The sequence below is a fragment of the Bombina bombina genome, chromosome 4 (assembly GCF_027579735.1).
Source record: "Bombina bombina isolate aBomBom1 chromosome 4, aBomBom1.pri, whole genome shotgun sequence".
NCBI lineage: Eukaryota > Metazoa > Chordata > Amphibia > Anura > Bombinatoridae > Bombina > Bombina bombina.
The window spans coordinates 1,027,700,446-1,027,723,314 of NC_069502.1; the positions used below are offsets into that span (position 1 = coordinate 1,027,700,446).

Here is a 22,869-nt window from a genome sequence, read left to right on the forward strand (position 1 = left end):
AGCACGAGTGTCTAAGCAAGACATTAATAAAAATTTTGATAAACTCTGGGAAAAATTTGATGCTTTCCAAAATACCGTCACCAACAGCCTAGCAGACATAAAGCAAGACATCTTGGATTTGGGTACTAGGGTAGCTACTCTAGAAGAAAATTAGACCACTACTACAGAAGACCTCTCTAATCTTACACAAAAGTTCTCCATGCAGCAGCAAGAAGTCAATGAGATGCATGATAAATTGGAAGATCTCAAAAACAGGAGCCGCAGATGTAATATACGGCTGAAGGGGATACCAGAGGCAGTCTCGGCAGAAGAGCAACCCATCTATCTACATCAATTATTTCAAGCTATTACGGGAGAAGTGGGTGAGGAGGAATTTCAAATGGAAAGAGCTCATCGTGCACTAAGAGCCAGACGAAGCGCCACCTAGAGATGTTATTGTTAAGTTTCTCAGATTCCCGGAAAAGGAAGGAATTCTCTCAGCAGCTAGGAAGCACCCCACTTTTAAATTCCAAGGTGTGGTGATACAGTTCTTTAAAGATCTTTGTATTAGGACACTCCAGAGGAAAAGCTATTTGAGGCCTCTAACCACACTCTTGAGAAAACATCAAATTGGATATTGTTGGGGGTTTCCCTTTAGTCTGTATATTCAGCACAATGGTAGATCATTAAGCTTGAAAGAAGTGTCAGAGATCCCAGATATATGCCGCAGACTACAATTAGACACTCCTGAGATACCCCAACTAAATCAAACAGAGGACTCCTCTCAAGCATCGTCAAGCCAGGTTCATCAGCAAAGACAGAAATGGACTAGAGTTTCGAAAAGAAAAGCTAAGTCTTGACATTCTTTACTTATTTGATTCTGGTTAGGATAAGTTTTATCCCATCTCTCTAGGAAAAGAGGGAGATGAGGATGGTATCATCTCTACATCCCATACTACTTCTGGGGTGAGAACTGGCAAACAAGGAGCCCAGGTGGACACTGGACTCCTACCAGAGGGAGCCGGAGAGGGTTGGAATCCTTTGGGCAGCGGGTTCAGAAAGCACTTAGCATTCATAGAGGGTTATACACTTTGCAATGTTGAGAAATTGTAAAATGTTGCCTTTCCAGATGCCATTTTTTCTTTTACTTTTTTCCCCCTTTTTTTCCCTTTTTTTTCTTTAAGGAAAGGAGAGGGTATCTATTGTTAAAATACTTACAGTTATAGTACGGAAGGTTTGTAGAATACAATCAACCTGAGCAAGGAGGAGGTCAAGGTTGAGACTATTCTTGTTTTTTATCTTTTTTTGTTTTTCTTATATAGGAGAAATAGATTTTTTTATCCTTAGCTATTATGTTCTAATTTGGTTATTGAACAGACTGTTATTGAAAGTAAATTCATATGTTTTTGTTTATGTCCTGTCGACTCATCTCGCTTATCTACACGAATCACCTAACAAGAAAAAGCTTTGTCTGCGATGCCTTTGGGCAACCATAGTGATCGAAGTGACAGCGGATCCGGAGTGGGGTCCCCCACTTACCAAATAGTGAGTAATGGCTTATAATCTCCGACTGATATCACACAACGTTAGGGGCCTTAATACTGACCTAAAACATAGGACAGCGATATGCCAATACACTAGATTAAAAGCGAACATCATTTTCCTCCAGGAGACACATTTTACTAGAGAAGTCATACCTAAATATTGGGCCAGGGGGTACACTCAACACTTTCACTCTATAACGGATAAAAAAAAAAAAGGGGGGTATCAATATTAATTCACCAATCGGTGGGGTTTGTGGTGGAGGAGACAATTAGGGACCCGGACGGTAGGTTCTTGATACTTAAAGGGAGACTACAGGATAAGCAAATATATGCGCCTAATGAAACACAAGCAACCTTTTTTTCTCATGTCTCTCACCTACTGACTCACTGGTCGCATTCCCGGATAATATTGGGGGGGGATTTCAATGTGTCGATGTATGCACACCAAAACAAAGACAAAGATCCACTATCCCAGAAACAACTGAGACACAATTCCACAATTAAAAAAAAAAAAGATATCTTCTTATCACATAATATTTTAGTTTCCTGGGACACTTTATACGGTAAAACAAATGACTACACATACTATTCATTTGCCCATAGATCTTACTCAAAATTAGTTTATATTTATATAAGTCAAACATTGATTCCAGACCTAGCCTCTTCCAAGATTCATGCCTGTGCCTGGTCAGACCACTCCATAGTTCAAATAGATATCAAACAAACATTCCATACCAGTGCAACACGGTCTTGGAACTTTGACCCATACGTTCTCCAAAACCTCAAGACGCGCGAGTCTATATCTAAAGCATTATCAGAATATTGGGGTATTAATGCAGGAACTACTTCCAACCCTATTACCATCTGGGCGGCACATAAACCTTATATTAGAGGGTTACTCCTTAAAGAAAAAGCGGCTTTAACTAAAACTACTAGGCTCCAAACAGATACATTGCAAAAGCAGATAGACATACTTACCAGATCACATCAACAGAATTTATCACCTAACGTATTCGCACAATTGCAGGCTAAAAGATTAGAACTGGCAGCAATTATGAATAAGACCTCTGTGAGGGCAGCACATAGATTAAAATCGCAATACTTTTTGTACTCAAACAAACCAGATAGGTATTTGGCCCATAGACTCAGGGAGACGACTAAATCTTTTGCTATACCTCATTTACAAAAATCTGATGGCTTGTGCACCTCAGACCCTCAAGAGATAGCGGACAGTTTTGCTCAATTTTACGCTCATCTTTACAATGGGAAAAAAGTAACACATAATGACCGGACAGTACGACTCAGGTCTAAATTTCTAGACAACGCTAAACTTGCACCCTTAGATAAAGAGGCCAGGGATGAATTAAACGCAGGGATCACGACTAGAGAGGTCCTTAACGCCATAAAAGAGCTTAAACCGGGAAAAGCAGCAGGCCCAGATGGGTTTCCAGGTGAATATTACCAACTCTATAAATCGGTCCTGATCCCACATGTAGTTTCATTATGCAATGATATTTTACAAGGTAATGAGATCCCCCAGGAAATTATACAAGCCAAAATAGTAGTTATACCCAAACCAGGCAGAAACCCAAAGTTATGTCAAAGTTACCGACCTATTTCCCCTAATTAATCAGGACATCAAGATTTTCACCAAGATCCTAGCGAATAGACTTAAAATACATTTACCTACATTGATCCACCCTGATCAAGTGGGCTTTATCCTAGATAGAGAGGCCCCAGACAACACGAGGCGCGCGATCTCCTTGATAGAATACCTTAGCAAAACGAAAACGCCTTCTCTGGTCCTTTCGTTGGACGCAGAGAAGGCGTTCGATCGAATAGACTGGGACTTCATGCTAGAGGTTCTGAATAGATTAGGTATCCACGGCCCATTTGTTCAAGCTATTAAAAGCATTTACTCTCATCCCACAGCCAGTGTTAGGGCGGCAGGTTATCAGTCAAAACTGATAGATATCTTAAATGGCACTAGTCAAGGTTGCCCACTCTCGCCACTTTTATTCGCGATTTGCATAGAACCATTGGCAGAGATGTTTCGTTTGTCACCAGATATACATGGAGTTTCACTCAAAGGGCAGGAGTTTAAGGTGTCCCTGTTCGCAGATGATGTCCTTCTTACACTGACTAGGCCACTCATATCCCTCCCGAATCTATACCAGGTATTAAAATTATTATGATATATCGGGGTACAAGGTCAATCTAGAAAAATGTGAAGCCCTCCCTATTGCCCTCCCCAACCATACCAAAAAACTAATCGAAACCAATTTTGAATTTTTATGGACTACAGAGTCGATCAAATATTTAGGGATTAAAATCTCAAATAATATAGCTGATCTATATAGATTGAATTATGTCCCGCTGTACAGAATGATTAGAAAAGATATAAATACATGGGAAAAAAGGCAGTTTTTCTTGGTACGGCCGATTAACGGCAATTAAAATGAACATCCTTCCGAGACTTTTATACCTATTCCGAGCCCTTCCAATTAAAATACCATTGATTGACCTTAGCAAACTACAAACGGACTTGACGGGTTCTTAGAGGTAACAAAAAAGCTAGAATTCCATCTCATATCCTACAACAACATAGACAATTGGGAGGGGTGGGAGCACCAAATTTAATACACTATTATCAAGCGGCGAGGTTGGCACAGACCACCCTGTTTAGTAGGAAATCAGTGGACCTGGTGTGGGTGCGGGTGGAGACGCTCATGACAGAATACAAAAGCCCAGATGATATCCTTTGGGATCACTCGAAACAACCCTTTAAGGGAATGTCGGCTTCAAGACTTACGATGGAGATGATGCAATCCTGGACTTCGTTGTCCAGTTCTTTAAACCTAATACCAGCAAACTTGGTTGTGAGACCAATAAAGACTCTCCTAAACCCAGACTTTCACATGCATATGGGGAAGTGGGACAATAAAGGGCTATATAGGGTAGCAGATTTTTTTACATAAAAATAAAATAGCTACATATCAACAAATTCAGGATAAAATTAACCCTGAGAAAATACAATGGTTTCTATATTTACAAGTGTCTTCTGCTATTACCAAATTTAGGACACACAGCTCAGCGAAACAGTTAACAACGCTCGAGTATTTCTGTAACCCCACTAAACGACACAAAAAACTGATTTCAGCCATATACTTAGCGATACAGAAGGCTAAACTTACCTCTAAAACTTCACTGATGGAGAAGTGGGAAAGGGAATTAAACAAAATATACTCAAAGGAGGAATGGGAATCAATACTATATACATCTAGTAAGGGATTAATCAGTGCAGACTTTAGAGAAAACTGTATTAAAACATCTTTTAGATGGTACTTGACCCCCATAATCACCTCCCATTACACACAAAGGGGCAGTAAACTCTGCTATAGAGGATGTGCTGAAACGGGGACATAAATCCACATGTGATGGGACTGCCCACAGGTCAAACAGATATGGTCTAGACTATCTGAATTACTTAGTGAAGTACTATCTGAAACCATTTCTCTAACAGCACCACAAGCACTGTTGAATGAACATATAAAACCCTTTAACGCTCCCATTAACATGTTTATACGCATTCTTTGTACAGCCACTAGAATATGTGTGGCAAGATATTGGAAAGCTGGAGTGCCCTCTTGGGGGGAAGTGATGGATAAGATCCAAGCCACATATAGAATGTCAGAAACGGCAGCCCATATTAAAAATACTTATGATCAATTCTCCAAAATTTGGTACTATTGGCTTCGGACGAGACATTAGTAAGACTAGAGGTGGGGGGGGGGGGTGCTCATTCTAGCAATGGGAGAAGAGGACTATTGTCAGGGCTTATGGGGCGACTCACAACGGGTATCAAGCTACAGTGACCTGAAAGCAACTTGGATTGAATTCAAAAATTGGTGGGGGCCCCTTTCCTGGATCTGCTGCAAGAGGAGAGAAGCGACAGGCAAGTTGAACGTAGTTTAATTTTATGTTGGTTTATTTTTGTTGTTAAGTTGTTTGGGGGGAGGGGAGTGGGGACGGGGGGGGGGAAATACACACTAAGTAAATATGACGAGCAGGGAGAATGGAGCAGTGATAAGCGGTTTGATATGTTTCCTTTTGCTATTCCCTATACCATGCTCCCATAATTTTGAAACTACAGTTAGTTATGCAACAATACAGGACTGATGGATTATGCCATAGATGTTATATAAGTTCATTTTTGTATTCTAATGGTCTTTTAGGGTATCAACTTCACAAAGGAGTATTGAGTACTGGACTTGAGCTCTTGTCAAGGGGTTAGTGGAGTTGATATGGATTGTACTGACTGAACAATGTGATCTGTACCTGTTGTTTATGATGTAATAATAATAAAAATTATTTCAACTAAATTGCACTCAAGCGATCACTTTTACTTTTAGCTTGTAATACAAGTGTCACACGCAACGCGCATAAACAGACATGATAAACCCTTTTCGCTTGCACGCAACTGCTATCGTGCCACTGGTAATCTGGCCCTAAGTCTTTATGAAAAGTTTATTTAACCCCTTAATGACAACTGACGTACCAGGTACGTCATGCATTAACAAGCAGTTAATGACAATGGACGTACCTGGTACGTCAGTTGTCAAACAGAGTGCTGGAAGCGATCACAAATGCTTCCAGCAGCTCTGAGGGTATTGCAGTGATGCCTCGATATGGAGGCATCCTGCAATACCACTTTACAAGCCTCCGATGCAGAGAGAGCCACTCTGTGGCCCTCTCTGCACCGGTAGCGATAGTGCCAGTGTCCGCCGGGTGCACGATGCATGTGCGTGTGCACGATGCGCGTGCTCGATGTGTGAGTGTGCACATGAGCGTGCATGTGCGTGTGCACTGGGCGCGCGTGCACGTGCGCGCGCGTGCATGTGCACCCATTAGCCACACTGACACCAATGAATGAGGGCAGAAAGGGGGAAAAAAAAGGGATTTTTTTTTAAAAAAAAAAAGGGATTTTTAAAAAAAAAAAATATATAAAAGGATCTGGGAGGGGGTGGGGGTGGGGGTATTGTGGGGGGCTGCTACACTACAGAAATAGTTTTTTAAGTAAAAAATAAAATAAAAATACTTTTTGGGGGGTTTTTGGGGCCAAACTGGGTACTGGCAGACAGCTGCCAGTACCCAAGATGGCGGTAATTAGGTAGGGGAGAGGGTTAGAGAGCTGGAGGGGGGATCAGGGAGGTTGGGGCTAAGGCAGGGGTCCATCACAGCTAAAATACTTTATTATTTTTATTTAAAAAAAAAAAAAACTCTTTTATTTAGTACTGGCAGACTTTCTGCCAGTACTTAAGATGGCGGGAACAATTGTGGGGTGGGGGAGGGAAGAGAGCTGTTTGGGAGGGATCAGGGGGTGGGATGTGTCAGGTGGGAGGCTGATCTCTAAAATTAACCCTGCAAGCTCCCTACAAGCTAACTAATTTAACCCCTTCACTGCTGGGCATAATTAACGTGTGGTGCGCAGCAGCATTTAGCGGCCTTCTAATTACCAAAAAGCAACGCCAAAGCCATATAAGTCTGCTATTTCTGAACAAAGGGGATCCCAGAGAAGCTTTTACAACAATTTCTGCCATAATTGCACAAGCTGTTTGTAAATAATTTCAGTGAGAAACCTAAACTTGTGAAAAATGTAAAGTTTTTTTTTTAATTTGCTCGCATTTGGCGGTGAAATGGTGGCATAAAATATACCAAAATGGGCCTAGATCAATACTTGGGGTTGTCTACTACACTACTCTAAAGCTAAAATTAACCCTACAAGCTCCCTACAAGCTCCCTAATTAACCCCTTCACTCCTGGGCATAAAACACGTGTGGTGCGCAGCGGCATTTAGCGGCCTTCTAATTACCAAAAAGCAACCCCAAAGCCATATATGTCTGCTATTTCTGAAAAAAGGGGATCCCAGAAAAGCATTTACAACCATTTGTGCCATAATTGCAGAAGCTGTTTGTAAATAATTTCAGTGGGAAACCTAAAGTTTGTGACAAATTTTGTGAAAAAGTGAACTTTTTTTGATCGCATTTGGCGGTGAAATGGTGGCATGAAATATACCAAAATGGGCCTTGATCAATACTTTGGGTTGTCTTCTAAAAAATATATATATACATGTCAAGGGATATTCAGGTATTCCTGACAGATATCAGGGTTCCAATGTAACTAGCGCTAATTTTGAAAAAAAGTGGTTTGGAAATAGCGAAGTGCTACTTGTATTTATTGCCCCATAACTTGCAAAAAAAGCAAAGAACGTGTAAACATTGGGTATTTCTAAACTCAGGACAAAATTTAGAAACTATTTAGCATGGGTGTTTTTTGGTGATTGTAGATGTGTAACAGATTTTGGGGGTCAAAGTTAGAAAAAGTGTGTTTTTTTCAATTTTTTCCTCATATTTTATTATTTTTTTTTTAGTAAATTATAAGACATGATGAAAATAATGGTATCTTTAGAAAGTCCATTTAATGGTGAGAAAAATGGTATATAATATGTGTGGGTACAGTAAATGAGTAAGAGGGAAATTACAGCTAAACACAAACACTGCAGAAATGTAAAAATAGCCATTGTCATTAAGGGTAAGAAAATTGAAAAATGGTCCGGTCATTAAGGGGTTAAAGAATCTGCCACTGAAGACTTTTTTTCTTTGTTTAATCTCTTAACAACAACTAATTGTGTAAATGCTTCTCATGATGTAAGCAAATATTAGTAAGCATACATAATATTTGTTTACAAAGCATGTAGAAATATGATTTTTTTTTATAATATGCATAATTCAGACAATGAAAATCCTTATGGTGTTACTGTGGACATTTAAATGCAAATTAACATCCAAGTAAAAATACTAGCAAATAAATACATTTTCATTTTTTTATGTAACACTATGCACAGTTCATTCCCAACCCAAACTAAGAAACTAAGTCAGACAGGATGACTGTTGCTTCTTAAATCTTGGGTACAGTTTCAACTATTGATAAATGGGGCTCAAATGTAACTATACTGTTTGTATGTTTATCTTCCTTTTATACGGTTTTTAATTTATTCTATCATTTATATCCATTATATCAAGAAATATGATTTATTTACCAAATAATATCCAGTCTTTATTACCCTTAATGACCACAATGTACCCTGTATGTCACTGGTCGTTAAGGGTTTTTTCCGGACATAATTGCACAAGTCTAGCAAGAACACGCTATTAATGCCCTCCTTCCAGCTGGCTTTGTGGAATAGAGCAGTCTCAACGCTGGTGGCAAGACCGCGCTATAAAACAATCAAGTCCCAAAAAAAAGTCAGTGACATACAGGGTACGTCGCTGGTCCTTAAGGGGTTAAGCTACTGACTTTTGACAGGGATATAATAACCATGATCAAATTTTAAATGTCATTTATCAAGAATGCTGCATATCAAGATAGGAAGAGCAGGAAAACATACAGTGAAGATAAAAATTATAGTCTCTTTGCCAGGCACTGCTAGCTTGAAAAGTTTTAACTAAAAAAAATAGTTGAATATAATTCTTGCAGGAGATAAGTTTTTGTTTTGTTTTTTAAAAATATTGCACTTTGGTAGAGAGTGAAAAGAATATAATGTGCTCATTATTTCATTATTTATAAATAAATGTTTAATCTTGAAAGATTTTAGTGATGTGCATTGTGTTATGTTGCCTATATCAAGTATTTGTTATATATTTTATGTAACATTATTGGAATCCCCTGCATGTCTGGGTATATAAAAAAAACAACAACTGGGGTGCGACCGAACATCAAAAGGCTTTATCACGACAACCATTGTCCCTGCAACAATAAGGGTAATGCAAAGCTTGGTCAATGGGGCTATAGAGATATCATGACTTGCCTGTGTTTAACTGTACTGAAGGAATAACCGTTACCTTGATATATGGCAGCAGCTGCTAGCAGTGAATCTCTATGAAGTAAACCTCTTCTATTCCAGGCACAATTACTCTCTCCCATACCTGAAATAAAAAAAAGGAAAATTAATCAAAAACACATTTAATAAAGGAAAAATATACAAATTAACTAAATATAAATAAACTAAATATACCAAAATAATTCTGCAAACTTTGTATTTATTTTTTATCCAATTAAGTTTCTTCCCTTTCTTTATATCGTTCGTTTAAACTTAGCATCAGTAGGCTTAGGAACGTGCACCTTACCTGAGCCCTATATGGCAGTAGTGTTTGCAACAATGTTATACAAATAATTCTTAACATACGTGAACACTCCTGATCCTACCTCAGTATACACTAATGGAAAGGAACTACATTTCAACAAAGGATAACAAGAGAAAGTGGTACATTTTATGACATAAGTAAACTGGATGTTCCTCCCTTCATACTGTATCTTGAAATTTTAAGTTTAGTTTTCACGTATGTTTACACATGTTCTCCATTGTAACAGTCTTTGTGTTTGAGGTTGAGCCATAGCTATTTTGTTCATTTTTAATATATATATCTAGCACACCTATGAACACACAGCATAGTAAATGTTAACACCAATTTCAGCATGCACATCATTCGCTCTATAATGAAACAACCGCTGAATAATCAGCATTCTGAAATGTAATAAAGAGTGACACCATCTGCTGGAATATGAGAAAATTGCAAATAGTTTACCTAGTTAATGTGTATGTTCTGCAACTGCAAAGGTCACTCATCAGTCAGACGTGCAGAGTTCTAGCAAAGCAAGATCATATTTGATTGATACGTCTGGCTGCTAAAAGGGGTCACATATAACAAGCCTGTGGCTCTATGTAAGATTAATTTCAGTGTATATGGAAAGGGACACCTCATTCATAAATCATATAGAAAACACTGCTAATCTTAATGAATGTCTTCCTATCATGAGTTTCAAGAAGTTTCAATTAATTTTGTAATTCTTATCTTACAATAGCCATATATATGCAATTAACTTTGCAATATTGATGTGTGTATTAACGTTATCCATGGGACTAGGACTAAAAATACAATAAAATACTGGTTCTTTTTTAAAGTGAATGTAAATTTTGATGCTAAAGTGCCCGGTTTTTAAAAATTTGATTAAAAACAGGGGCACTTTAGCCTCTTCCGGCTTCCTCCAATCACGGCATTGAATCAGACACTGATTCCCCTGGGGGGAAACCATGATTGGAGGATGACCTATCCATCATTTCTGACATCAGAAATGGCTTGCGACGACCGGGGGAAGCTGGAGCTTCTGTTAAGTTTAAAAGGTAAGTTTTTTTTCACAACAGGAGTGAAATGTACATTTTGATGAATTAAAGTGCCCCTGTTTTTAATCAAATTTTTAAAAAAACGGGCACTTTACCATCAAAATTTACATTCCCTTTTGTGTTGCGATTACAATCAAATAAAAAAAACATAATTTATGCTTACCTGATAAATTCCTTTCTCCTGTAGTGTAGTCAGTCCACGGGTCATCATTACTTATGGGATATTAACTCCTCCCCAACAGGAAGTGCAAGAGGATCACCCAAGCAGAGCTGCTATATAGCTCCTCCCCTCTACGTCACACCCAGTCATTCGACCGAGAACCAAACGAGAAAGGAGAAACTATAGGGTGCAGTGGTGACTGGAGTATAATTTAAAATTTAGACCTGCCATAAAAAACAGGGCGGGCCGTGGACTGACTACACTACAGGAGAAAGGAATTTATCAGGTAAGCATAAATTATGTTTTCTCCTGTTAAGTGTAGTCAGTCCACGGGTCATCATTACTTATGGGATACCAATACCAAAGCTAAAGTACACGGATGACGGGAGGGACAGGCAGGATCTTTATACGGAAGGAACCACTGCCTGAAGAACCTTTCTCCCAAAAACAGCCTCCGAAGAAGCAAAAGTGTCAAATTTGTAAAATTTGGAAAAAGTATGAAGAGAAGACCAAGTTGCAGCCTTGCAAATCTGTTCAACAGAGGCCTCATTCTTAAAGGCCCAAGTGGAAGCCACAGCTCTAGTAGAATGAGCTGTAATTCTTTCAGGAGGCTGCTGTCCAGCAGTCTCAAAGGCTAAACGTATTATGCTACGAAGCCAGAAAGAGAGAGAGGTAGCAGAAGCTTTTTGACCTCTCCTCTGTCCAGAATAAACGACAAACAGGGAAGAAGTTTGGCGAAAATCTTTAGTTGCCTGTAAATAAAATTTCAGGGCACGGACTATATCCAGATTGTGTAGAAGTCGTTCCTTCTTTGAAGAAGGGTTAGGACACAATGATGGAACAGCAATCTCTTGATTGATATTCCTATTTGTGACTACCTTAGGTAAGAACCCAGGTTTAGTACGCAGAACTACCTTGTCTGAATGAAAAATCAGATAAGGAGAATCACAATGTAAGGCCGATAACTCAGAGACTCTTCGAGCCGAGGAAATAGCCATTAAAAACAGAACTTTCCAAGATAACAATTTGATATCAATGGAATGAAGGGGTTCAAACGGAACACCCTGTAAAACGTTAAGAACTAAGTTTAAGCTCCATGGTGGAGCAACAGTTTTAAACACAGGCTTAATCCTGGCCAAAGCCTGACAAAAAGCCTGAACGTCTGGAACCTCTGACAGACGTTTGTGTAAAAGAATGGACAGAGCTGAGATCTGTCCCTTTAAGGAACTAGCAGATAAACCCTTTTCTAAACCTTCTTGTAGAAAAGACAATATCCTAGGAATCCTAACCTTACTCCATGAGTAACTCTTGGATTCGCACCAATGTAAGTATTTACGCCATATTTTATGGTAAATCTTTCTGGTAACAGGTTTCCTAGCCTGTATTAAGGTATCAATTACTGACTCCGAAAATCCCCGCTTTGATAAAATCAAGCGTTCAATCTCCAAGCAGTCAGCTTCAGAGAAATTAGATTTTGATGTTTGAAAGGACCCTGAATCAGAAGGTCCTGTCTCAGAGGCAGAGACCAAGGTGGACAGGATGACATGTCCACTAGATCTGCATACCAGGTCCTGCGTGGCCACGCAGGCGTTATTAGAATCACTGATGCTCTCTCCTGTTTGATCCTGGCAATCAATCGAGGAAGCATCGGGAAGGGTGGAAACACATAAGCCATCCCGAAAGTCCAAGGTGCTGTCAAAGCATCTACCAGGACCGATCCCGGGTCCCTGGACCTGGACCCGTAACAAGGAAGCTTGGCGTTCTGGCGAGACGCCATGAGATCCATATCTGGTTTGCCCCAACGTCGAAGTATTTGGGCAAAGACCTCCGGATGAAGTTCCCACTCCCCCGGATGAAAAGTCTGACGACTTAGGAAATCCGTCTCCCAGTTCTCCACTCCTGGAATGTGGATCGCTGATAGGTGGCAAGAGTGAGACTCTGCCCAGCGAATTATCTTTGATACTTCCATCATCGCTAGGGAGCTTCTTGTCCCTCCTTGATGGTTGATGTAAGCTACAGTCGTGATGTTGTCCGACTGAAACCTGATGAACCTCCGAGTTGTTAACTGAGGCCAAGCCAGAAGGGCATTGAGAACTGCTCTCAATTCCAGAATGTTTATTGGAAGGAGACTCTCCTCCTGAGTCCATGATCCCTGAGCCTTCAGGGAATTCCAGACAGCGCCCCAACCTAGTAGGCTGGCTTCTGTTGTTACAATTGTCCAGTCTGGCCTGCTGAAGGGCATCCCCCTGGACAGATGTGGCCGAGAAAGCCACCATAGAAGAGAATTTCTGGTCTCTTGATCCAGACTCAGAGTAGGGGACAAATCTGAGTAATCCCCATTCCACTGACTTAGCATGCATAATTGCAGCGGTCTGAGATGCAGGCGTGCAAAGGGTACTATGTCCATTGCCGCTACCATTAAGCCGATTACCTCCATGCATTGAGCCACTGACGGGTGTTGAATGGAATGAAGGACACGGCAAGCATTTTGAAGCTTTGTTAACCTGTCTTCTGTCAGGTAAATCTTCATTTCTACAGAATCTATAAGAGTCCCCAAGAAGGGAACTCTTGTGAGTGGTAAGAGAGAACTCTTCTCTTCGTTCACCTTCCACCCATGCGACCTTAGAAATGCCAGTACTAACTCTGTATGAGACTTGGCAGTTTGAAAGCTTGACACTTGTATCAGAATGTCGTCTAGGTACGGAGCCACCGAAATTCCTCGCGGTCTTAGTACCGCCAGAAGAGAGCCCAGAACCTTTGTGAAGATTCTTGGAGCCGTAGCCAACCCGAATGGAAGAGCTACAAACTGGTAATGCCTGTCTAGGAAGGCAAACCTTAGATACCTTTAATGATCTTTGTGAATCGGTATGTGAAGGTAGGCATCCTTTAAATCCACTGTGGTCATGTACTGACCCTTTTGGATCATGGGTAAGATTGTCCGAATAGTTTCCATTTTGAACGATGGAACTCTTAGGAATTTGTTTAGGATCTTTAAATCCAAGATTGGTCTGAAGGTTCCTTCTTTCTTGGGAACCACAAACAGATTTGAGTAAAATCCTTGTCCGTGTTCCGACTGCGGAACCGGATGTATCACTCCCATTAGTAAAAGATCTTGTACACAGCGTAGAAACGCCTCTTTCTTTATCTGGTTTGTTGACAACCTTGAAAGATGAAATCTCCCTTTTGGGGGAGAGGCTTTGAAGTCCAGAAGATATCCCTGAGATATGATCTCTAATGCCCAGGGATCCTGGACATCTCTTGCCCAAGCCTGGGCGAACAGAGAAAGTCTGCCCCCCACTAGATCCGTTCCCGGATCTGGGGCCCTCACTTCATGCTGTCTTAGGGGCAGCAGCAGGTTTTCTGGCCTGCTTGCCCTTGTTCCAGGTCTGGTTAGGTTTCCAGCCTTGTCTGTAGCGAGCAACAGCTCCTTCCTGTTTTGGAGCAGAGGAAGTTGATGCTGCTCCTGCCTTGAAGTTACGAAAGGCACGAAAATTAGACTGTCTAGCCCTAGGTTTGGCTCTGTCTTGAGGCAGGGCATGGCCTTTACCTCCTGTAATATCAGCGATAATTTCTTTCAAACCGGGCCCGAATAAAGTCTGCCCCTTGAAAGGTATGTTAAGTAATTTAGATTTAGAAGTAACATCAGCTGACCAGGATTTTAGCCACAGTGCTCTGCGTGCCTGAATGGCGAATCCGGAATTCTTAGCCGTAAGTTTAGTTAAATGTACTACGGCATCAGAAATAAATGAATTAGCTAGCTTAAGGGTTTTAAGCTTGTTTGAAATCTCATCTATTGGCGCTGAGTCAAGGGTCTCTTCCAGAGACTCGAACCAAAATGCGGCCGCAGCCGTGACAGGCGCAATACATGCAAGGGGTTGCAATATAAAACCTTGTTGAACAAACATTTTCTTAAGATAACCCTCTAACTTTTTATCCATTGGATCTGAAAAGGCACAGCTATCCTCCACCGGGATAGTGGTACGCTTAGCCAGAGTAGAAACTGCTCCCTCCACCTTAGGGACCGTCTGCCATAAGTCCCGTGTGGTGGCGTCTATTGGAAACATTTTTCTAAATATAGGAGGGGGGGAAAAGGGTACACCGGGCCTATCCCACTCCTTGGTAATAATCTCTGTAAGCCTCTTAGGTATAGGAAAGACGTCAGTACACGCCGGTACCGCATAGTATCTATCCAGCCTACATAATTTCTCTGGGATTGCAACCGTGTTACAATCATTCAGAGCCGCTAATACCTCCCCTAGCAGTACACGGAGGTTTTCTAGTTTAAACTTAAAATTTGAAATGTCTGAATCCAGTCTATTTGGATCAGATCCGTCACCCGCAGAATGAAGCTCTCCGTCCTCATGTTCTGCAAATTGTGACGCAGTATCTGACATGGCCCTAGTATTATCAGCGCACTCTGTTCTCACCCCAGAGTGATCTCGCTTACCCCTAAGTTCTGGCAATTTAGACAAAACTTCAGTCATCACATTAGCCATGTCCTGTAGAGTGATTTGTAATGGCCGCCCTGATGTACTTGGCGTTACAATATCACGCACCTCCCGAGCGGGAGATGCAGGTACTGACACGTGAGGCAAGTTAGTCGGCATAACTTCCCCCTCGTTGTCTGGTGAATGATGTTCAACATGTACAGATTGATTTTTATTTAAAGTAGCATCAATGCAATTAGTACATAAATTTCTATTGGGCTCCACCTTGGCTTTTACACATATAGCACAGAGATATTCCTCTGAGTCAGACATGTTTAACAAACTAGCAATTATACTAGCAAGCTTGGAAATACCTTTCAACTAAATTTACAAGTAATATGTAAAACGTACTGTGCCTTTAAGAAGCACAGAAAAAAACTATGACAGTTGAATAACAATGAACCGGATTAGTTATAAAAACCAAATTTTTCCCGGTAAAAGCATAAAATTAGCAAAGGAATGCACTCATTAGCAATGGATGACTAACCCTTAATATCAGAAAAAACGTATAACATTTAAAATATAAGCGTTTTTATCACAGTCAAAGCACAATCTCACAGGTCTGCTGTGAGTGATTACCTCCCTCAAAATAAGTTTTGAAGACCCCTGAGCTCTGTAGAGACGTTCCGGATCATGCAGGGAGAGAAGACAGACTTGTGACTGAATTTCTGATGCGTAGCAAAAGCGCCAAAATAGGCCCCTCCCACTCACACACAACAGTGAGGGAAGCTCAGTGAAACTGTTTTTAATTTAAAATAAACGACAGCCATGTGGAAAATAACGCCCAAAACAATTTTTCACCAAGTACCTCAGATAATTAAACGATTTAACATGCCAGCAAACGTTTAAAATCTAATTATATGAAATCATTAAAAAGCCTGCTGCTAGTCGTTCACACTGCAAGTTAGGCTAAAAGTTATATGCATACAGTATTGTCCCAGTGAAGTGCCATTCCCCAGAATACTGAAGTGTAAACATATATACATATCAGCCTGATACCAGTTGCTACTACTGCATTTAAGGCTGAACTTACATTATATCGGTATTGGCAGTATTTTCTCAGTAAATTCCATTCCTTAGAAAATAATATACTGCAACATACCTCTTTGCAGGTGAACCTGCCCGCTGTCCCCTGATCTGAAGTTTACCTCACTCCTCAGAATGGCCGAGAACAGCAAAATGAATCTTAGTTACGTCCGCTAAGATCATACAAAACTCAGGTAGATTCTTCTTCAAATTCTGCCTGAGAAGAAACAACACACTCCGGTGCTGTTTAAAATAACAAACTTTTGATTGAAGATATAAAAACTAAGTATAATCACCACAGTCCTCTCACACATCCTATCTATTAGTTGGGTGCAAGAGAATGACTGGGTGTGACGTAGAGGGGAGGAGCTATATAGCAGCTCTGCTTGGGTGATCCTCTTGCACTTCCTGTTGGGGAGGAGTTAATATCCCATAAGTAATGATGACCCGTGGACTGACTACACTTAACAGGAGAAATTATATCCAGTCCATGTAATACAATTTCTAGCTCCCTATGATGATAATACAAATTGTCTGATATTAACAGTAAAAGTTTTAGATTAAAAATATTGTATAGCTAGAATATACTATGTGTATCATCTGGTTCCCGTTGACCCTTACATTACTAGAATCAATTACCTTGCTGGTGTCAGATGTCACAAACACCACAAATACTGTGGTACTGGCACAATTTCATAACTCTGCCCCAATGTCCTCCTACTACCTTCCCTTCAGTGTAAATTTCCCGATTTGCAAAGTGAAACCAGGAACAGCCTAAGCTCCTCCCACGGCCTGCATCAATCATTCCCACAGCATAACCAGCCCCTCCTTCTATGCCCAACCGCACCCAAGGAACTCCCGCAGCTCAACCCGCCCCAAATGGTCACAGCTAATGTGACATAAGTGAACCTCACATAGTCTAGGCCCACTATTCCTAGACGGTGCCCAGGAAATGCTGAGACGTATGTGGTGAATAGAGCCCATCTTCTAGTACAAAAACACTGGGGTTAAGATTCCATCATTCATTCCATGCCTGGTCTGTGTCCAATGATAGTGTTTAATTGTTCTACTGAACCCCTGCCTATAGTGCTGATGGGTTAATTGCATGCCCAGTCAGGGGATTGTTACTCAATTGATGTAATTACCATGCCCTACACCATTGTTTCTGAACTGCGGTCCTCAAGTACCCCCAACAGGCCAGGTTTTCATTATAGTTGAACGAGGGCACAGGTGAAATAATCAGCTGATAGGTGAAGCAAGTTAGTAAACCTGCCCTGTTGGGGGTACTAGAGGACCACGGTTGAGAAACACTGCCCTACATCATAATAAAACTGCTGAATACTATTTGGGATTTTGTGCCATTTATTTAAATTGTTTTTAAAACTTTATAAAACATTAATTTTTATGCAATTTTTAAAAACATTTAAAACTGTAATTTTGGTAGCAACATTTGCAGGGTTTTGTTGTTTCATAACACTTTAGGATACACCTATTAAAAAGCCTTTTAAGTATGTGTATTTTTTCCCCTTTGGGTCTGCATGTAAATGAGCAAATACACTGTTCTAAAAATCCCTCTGTAGCATATAGCAGTCATATAAGCTGCATCATTTTTATATAAAAAGCATACCCCCCAACTGTCCCGATTTTCACAGGACAGTCCCGATTTTAGGGGTCTGTCCCCCTGTCCCAGGTTGCTAGCCATCTGTCCCGATTTGCCCCAGGAATTTAAAAAAAAATTTTTTTTTTTTTTTAAATTCTATTGTGCCCATACTCAGAAGCAGATGGCTTTGCTTTCACAGGGTTAGATACCTGTTAGATTCCATGTGGAAAAGGAATGGTGTGTGGGTTAAAAAGGAGTAAGAAGGCTGTATACACTCTGACCACGGGTAATGGTGACCTCTCTAACCTACCTCTGGCAGTGATGATGTCTAACCCCTGGTGATAATAATACTAGCATGCCTTCAGTTTTATACAATGAGCAGTACTAATACCAGGGTAAAGAACAGTGGCAGCCCCAGACTGCCAGCTAATGTGCTTGCCAACCCCAGGACCCCATACAATGAATTACAGATGCCCATATATGATGTAGTGTGTGTGTATATCTGTATCCATAACTGTGTATGTGTATCTGCATGTATAAGTGTGTATCTGCATGTATAAGTGTATACTATGTAGTGTCTGTGTATCTGCCTGTATAAGTGTATGCTATGTAGTGTGTGTATGTGTATCTGCATGTGTAAGTGTATGCTATGTAGTGTGTGTATCTGCATGTATAAGTGTATGCTATTTAGTGTGTGTGTATCTGCATGTATAAGTGTATGCTATGTAGTGTGTGTGTATCTGCATGTATAAGTGTATGCTATTTAGTGTGTGTGTATCTGCATGTATAAGTGTATGCTATGTAGTGTGTGTGTATCTGCATGTATAAGTGTATGCTATGTAGTGTGTGTGTGTATCTGCATGTGTAAGTGTATGCTATGTAGTGTGTGTGTGTGTATCTGTATGTATGAGTGTATGCTATTTAGTGTGTGTGTATCTGCATGTATAAGTGTATGCTATGTAGTGTGTGTGTATCTGCATGTATAAGTGTATGCTATTTAGTGTGTGTGTATCTGCATGTATAAGTGTATGCTATGTAGTGTGTGTGTATCTGCATGTATAAGTGTATGCTATGTAGTGTGTGTGTATCTGCATGTGTAAGTGTATGCTATGTAGTGTGTGTGTGTGTGTGTGTGTATCTGCATGTGTAAGTGTATGCTATGTAGTGTGCTACTGTGCATTTTTGCTGACTTTAAAGGCCAGAATCTAGAATATTAATGGGGAATGCAGAGAGCAGTTTTAAAGAATTTATTATTAAATGTCCAATTAAGATAAAAATATTTAGCAATGTCTTTGCTAAGGCTAATTAAATACATAGCTCACATAGCCATACCAGTGGTTTTAGCTTGTGTTTGATTTGTGTAATAAAGTGTATTAAAATATATGACTTTATTAAGAATTTTATTTATATTACTTTGGTCTTATGATTTTTTAAGCTCCGCCCACCACATTTTAATTTTTTGCTGTGGGGGGGGGGTCCCTCTTTTGAATTTTGAAATGTTGGGAGGTATGAAAAAGCTATTATAGTGAAAAAAATTCTATCATTCGTTAGCACAAGTAATTGTATCACTATAAACCCTGCAAATCGGTGTGTTTAATACCCAAAAAGAGGTTAAACACATAAGTAAAGTACATTTAGGGATATGCAGAGAACTGCTGGTCCCAAGTGGAAACTGCTTTGAACACAATAGCAGTGCTGGTTGCACAACTGGATTGTGGGACTATCACTGCTGATTGGGTCATTGGCAGTTTCTGCTAGGCACCAGCAGTTCTTTGCGGTTTCAATGCTTTGCGGTTTCAGACTAACTGCAGGAATAATGAAAAAAACAACAAACTGAACAGAGCACAATATACACATGTACCTCAATTTCAAACTTATTTGCATTTGCCGTAATGGCAATTAACATAACAATTATGTATAAAAACTATTTTTTGTCTGTTAGTAATTCTTCTTGCTCAGCACAAGTAAATTACTTTATATTGTTTGCTACAAAAAAATTAACTAAATGCTGCCAGGCAGCTGAGCCACACACTGCCCTATGGGTGGTGATTTGTTTGTGATATCAGAGGCACATGACTTATTTTAACATATTCACAAAACAGCCCCCTTTCTTCTAAATTATGGCTTAGAGAAGGGAGGGAGACTTAAAGGGACATAAAACAACTTGGGATAGAGACCAAATATAATAATATGTACTTTAATTACTTTACCTGCATATTAATACTGCAGTGCCTCGCCATGAACCCTTTCTTTTTAGTTTCTGAATTGTAAAGTTCTAACTCCCACCACACAATTCCTTTTATGGCTGTATCTATATCTATTGTTGTGTTGGTAGAATGCAAAAGTGGATAGTGATTATCTGCTGGAGCATGCCTAGAAGCTGTGAACTCAGTTGAAATACAATACCTGTGTCTAAACACTGATAAGAGGGGTGGAGTTAGCTGCTCCCGGCAGCTTAGCTATCTAATCCATTTTGCTTATTTTTGAAAATTATTTTTAATTAATTAGCCCTTTTAGAATATGCACAGATCTCAACCTATTTTTTTTGTTTATTTTTTAATAGAAAAAAAAAAATTCTAAAAGCTTTTTAAATGTAAAAACTTTTTTTAAAACTAATTAAACAGCTGCATCAGTTGTGCATTTCCTGCTAATGCTCATTGGCCAATAACCACTTGATACTAATGCTCATAGGCTGACAAGTACTTTTTGTAATGCTCATTGGCTGACAAGTACTTTTTGTAATGCTCATTGGCTGACAAGTACTTTTTGTAATGCTCATTGGCTGACAAGTACTTTTTGCAATGGTCATTGGCTGACAAATACTTTTTGCAATGCTCATTGGCTGACAAATACTTTTTGTAATGCTCATTGGCTGACAAGTACTTTTTGTAATGCTCATTGGCTGACAAGTACTTTTTGTAATGCTCATTGGCTGACAAGTACTTTTTGTAATGCTCATTGGCTGACAAATACTTTTTGTAATGCTCATTGGCTGACAAGTACTTTTTGCAATGCTCATTGGCTGACAAATACTTTTAGTAATGCTCATTGGCTGACAAGTACTTTTTGCAATGCTCATTTGCTGACAAATACTTTTTGTAATGCTCATTGGCTGACAAGTACTTTTTGTAATGCTCATTGGCTGACAAATACTTTTTGTAATGCTCATTGGCTGACAAATACTTTTTGTATTGCTCATTGGCTGACAAGTACTTTTTGAAATGGTCATTGGCTGACAAATACGTTTTGCAATGCTCATTGGCTGACAAATACTTTTTGTAAAGCTCATTGGCTGACAAATACTTTTTGTATTGCTCATTGGCTGACAAGTACTTTTTGCAATGGTCATTGGCTGACAAGTACTTTTTGCAATGCTCATTAGCTGACAAATACTTTTTGTAATGCTCATTGGCTGACAAGTACTTTTTGCAATGCTCAATGATTGACAAGTACCTTTTGTAATGCTCATTGATTGACAAGTACTTTTTGTACTGCTCATTGATTGACAAGTACCTTTTGTAATGCTCATTGATTGACAAGTACCTTTTGTAATGCTCATTGATTGACACATACTTCCTGTTAACGCTCATTGATTATTGACTGTACAGTAAGCCTAATAAGCATTTGTTGCAAATGCACAAATGATCCTGGTTTATTAGTTTAAAGTTATATTTAAACAGCATTTACTTATTTTTTTCCCCCAAAGTGTGTACGTGTTTGAATGCTGCTCTTCATATAAATGTTTTTTTTGTACAAATGCTGATGTGAAATGACATATGAGAGAATGAAAACATCTAGGTTATAACTAATGACAAATACGTTTTAGCATATAACACATATCTGATAGAATAGATGGAAGTTTCTAGTAAAGGAACATAACAATGGAACAACAAAATGCTGTAACAATTTATTAGCACATTTTATGATTGCAGTATTGCTTGCCTAAACGTGTTCTTTAAGGTCAGCTCCAGTGCAGCAACACACTACTGAGGCACAGCTGAACATATCTGGTAGGCCAATGACAAAAGGCATATGTGTGTAGCCACCAATAATTTAAATAAATTGGAAAGTTGTTGCTCTATCTGAATCTTAAAAAAAAAATTGGGGGTTTCAAATCCCTTTAAATCTTACAGCTCTAAAATTTAAAATGGTGTGTGATGCAGTGAGAACATATGTAGAATAATAATAATATTTAATTAAAAATACTCTCTTCATGGATATCAACAGGAGAAATGAACAACGAACAAATCTTATAACACCTGAAAATAAATGTAATATCTGCAAACACACTGATTTGAGAGCTTTGACATTTAAACCTATTGCTCTGTGAAATTAAAGGGACAGTAAAGTCATAATTAGACATTTATCATTTAGACAGAGCATACAAATTTCAAATTTACTTATATTATTTATTTTGCTTCCTTCTCTTGTTATCCTTTGCTGAAGATTTATCTAGGTAAGCTCAGGAGCAGCAAAAAACCTAGGTTCTAGTTGCTGATTGGTGGCTGCATATATATACACCGATTGTCATTGGCTCACCCATGTGTTCAGTTAGAAACCATTAGTTTATTGCTGCTCCTTCAATAAATTATACCATAAGAATGAAGCAAATTTGATAAAAGAAGTAAACTGGAAAGTTGTTTAAAATTGTATGTTCTACCTAAATCATGTAGAGAAATTGTGGGTTTCCTGTCCCTTTAAATTCATTTTTACATTTGCAATGACTATTAAACAGTCACTGTACAGCATGTAGGAGTGTTAGAGTTCCGTAATCCATACAATACAGTTAGGTTTCTCTGGGGTAGTGTAAAAAACTACAATTTTCAAATTTA

The 22,869-nt window shown here is 39.4% G+C and overlaps 1 protein-coding gene across 1 annotated transcript in view; it reads right to left on the reverse strand.

Annotated features, from left to right (window-relative positions):
- NDUFAF5 (NADH:ubiquinone oxidoreductase complex assembly factor 5) overlaps nucleotides 1-22,869 on the reverse strand; it is a 162,349-nt gene that overhangs the window by 50,746 nt on the left and 88,734 nt on the right. Inside the window, exon 9 of the mRNA XM_053712132.1 lies at nucleotides 9,425-9,508. Within this exon, the coding sequence (XP_053568107.1) occupies nucleotides 9,425-9,508 (84 nt within the window). The remainder of the gene's footprint in view (nucleotides 1-9,424; nucleotides 9,509-22,869) is intronic.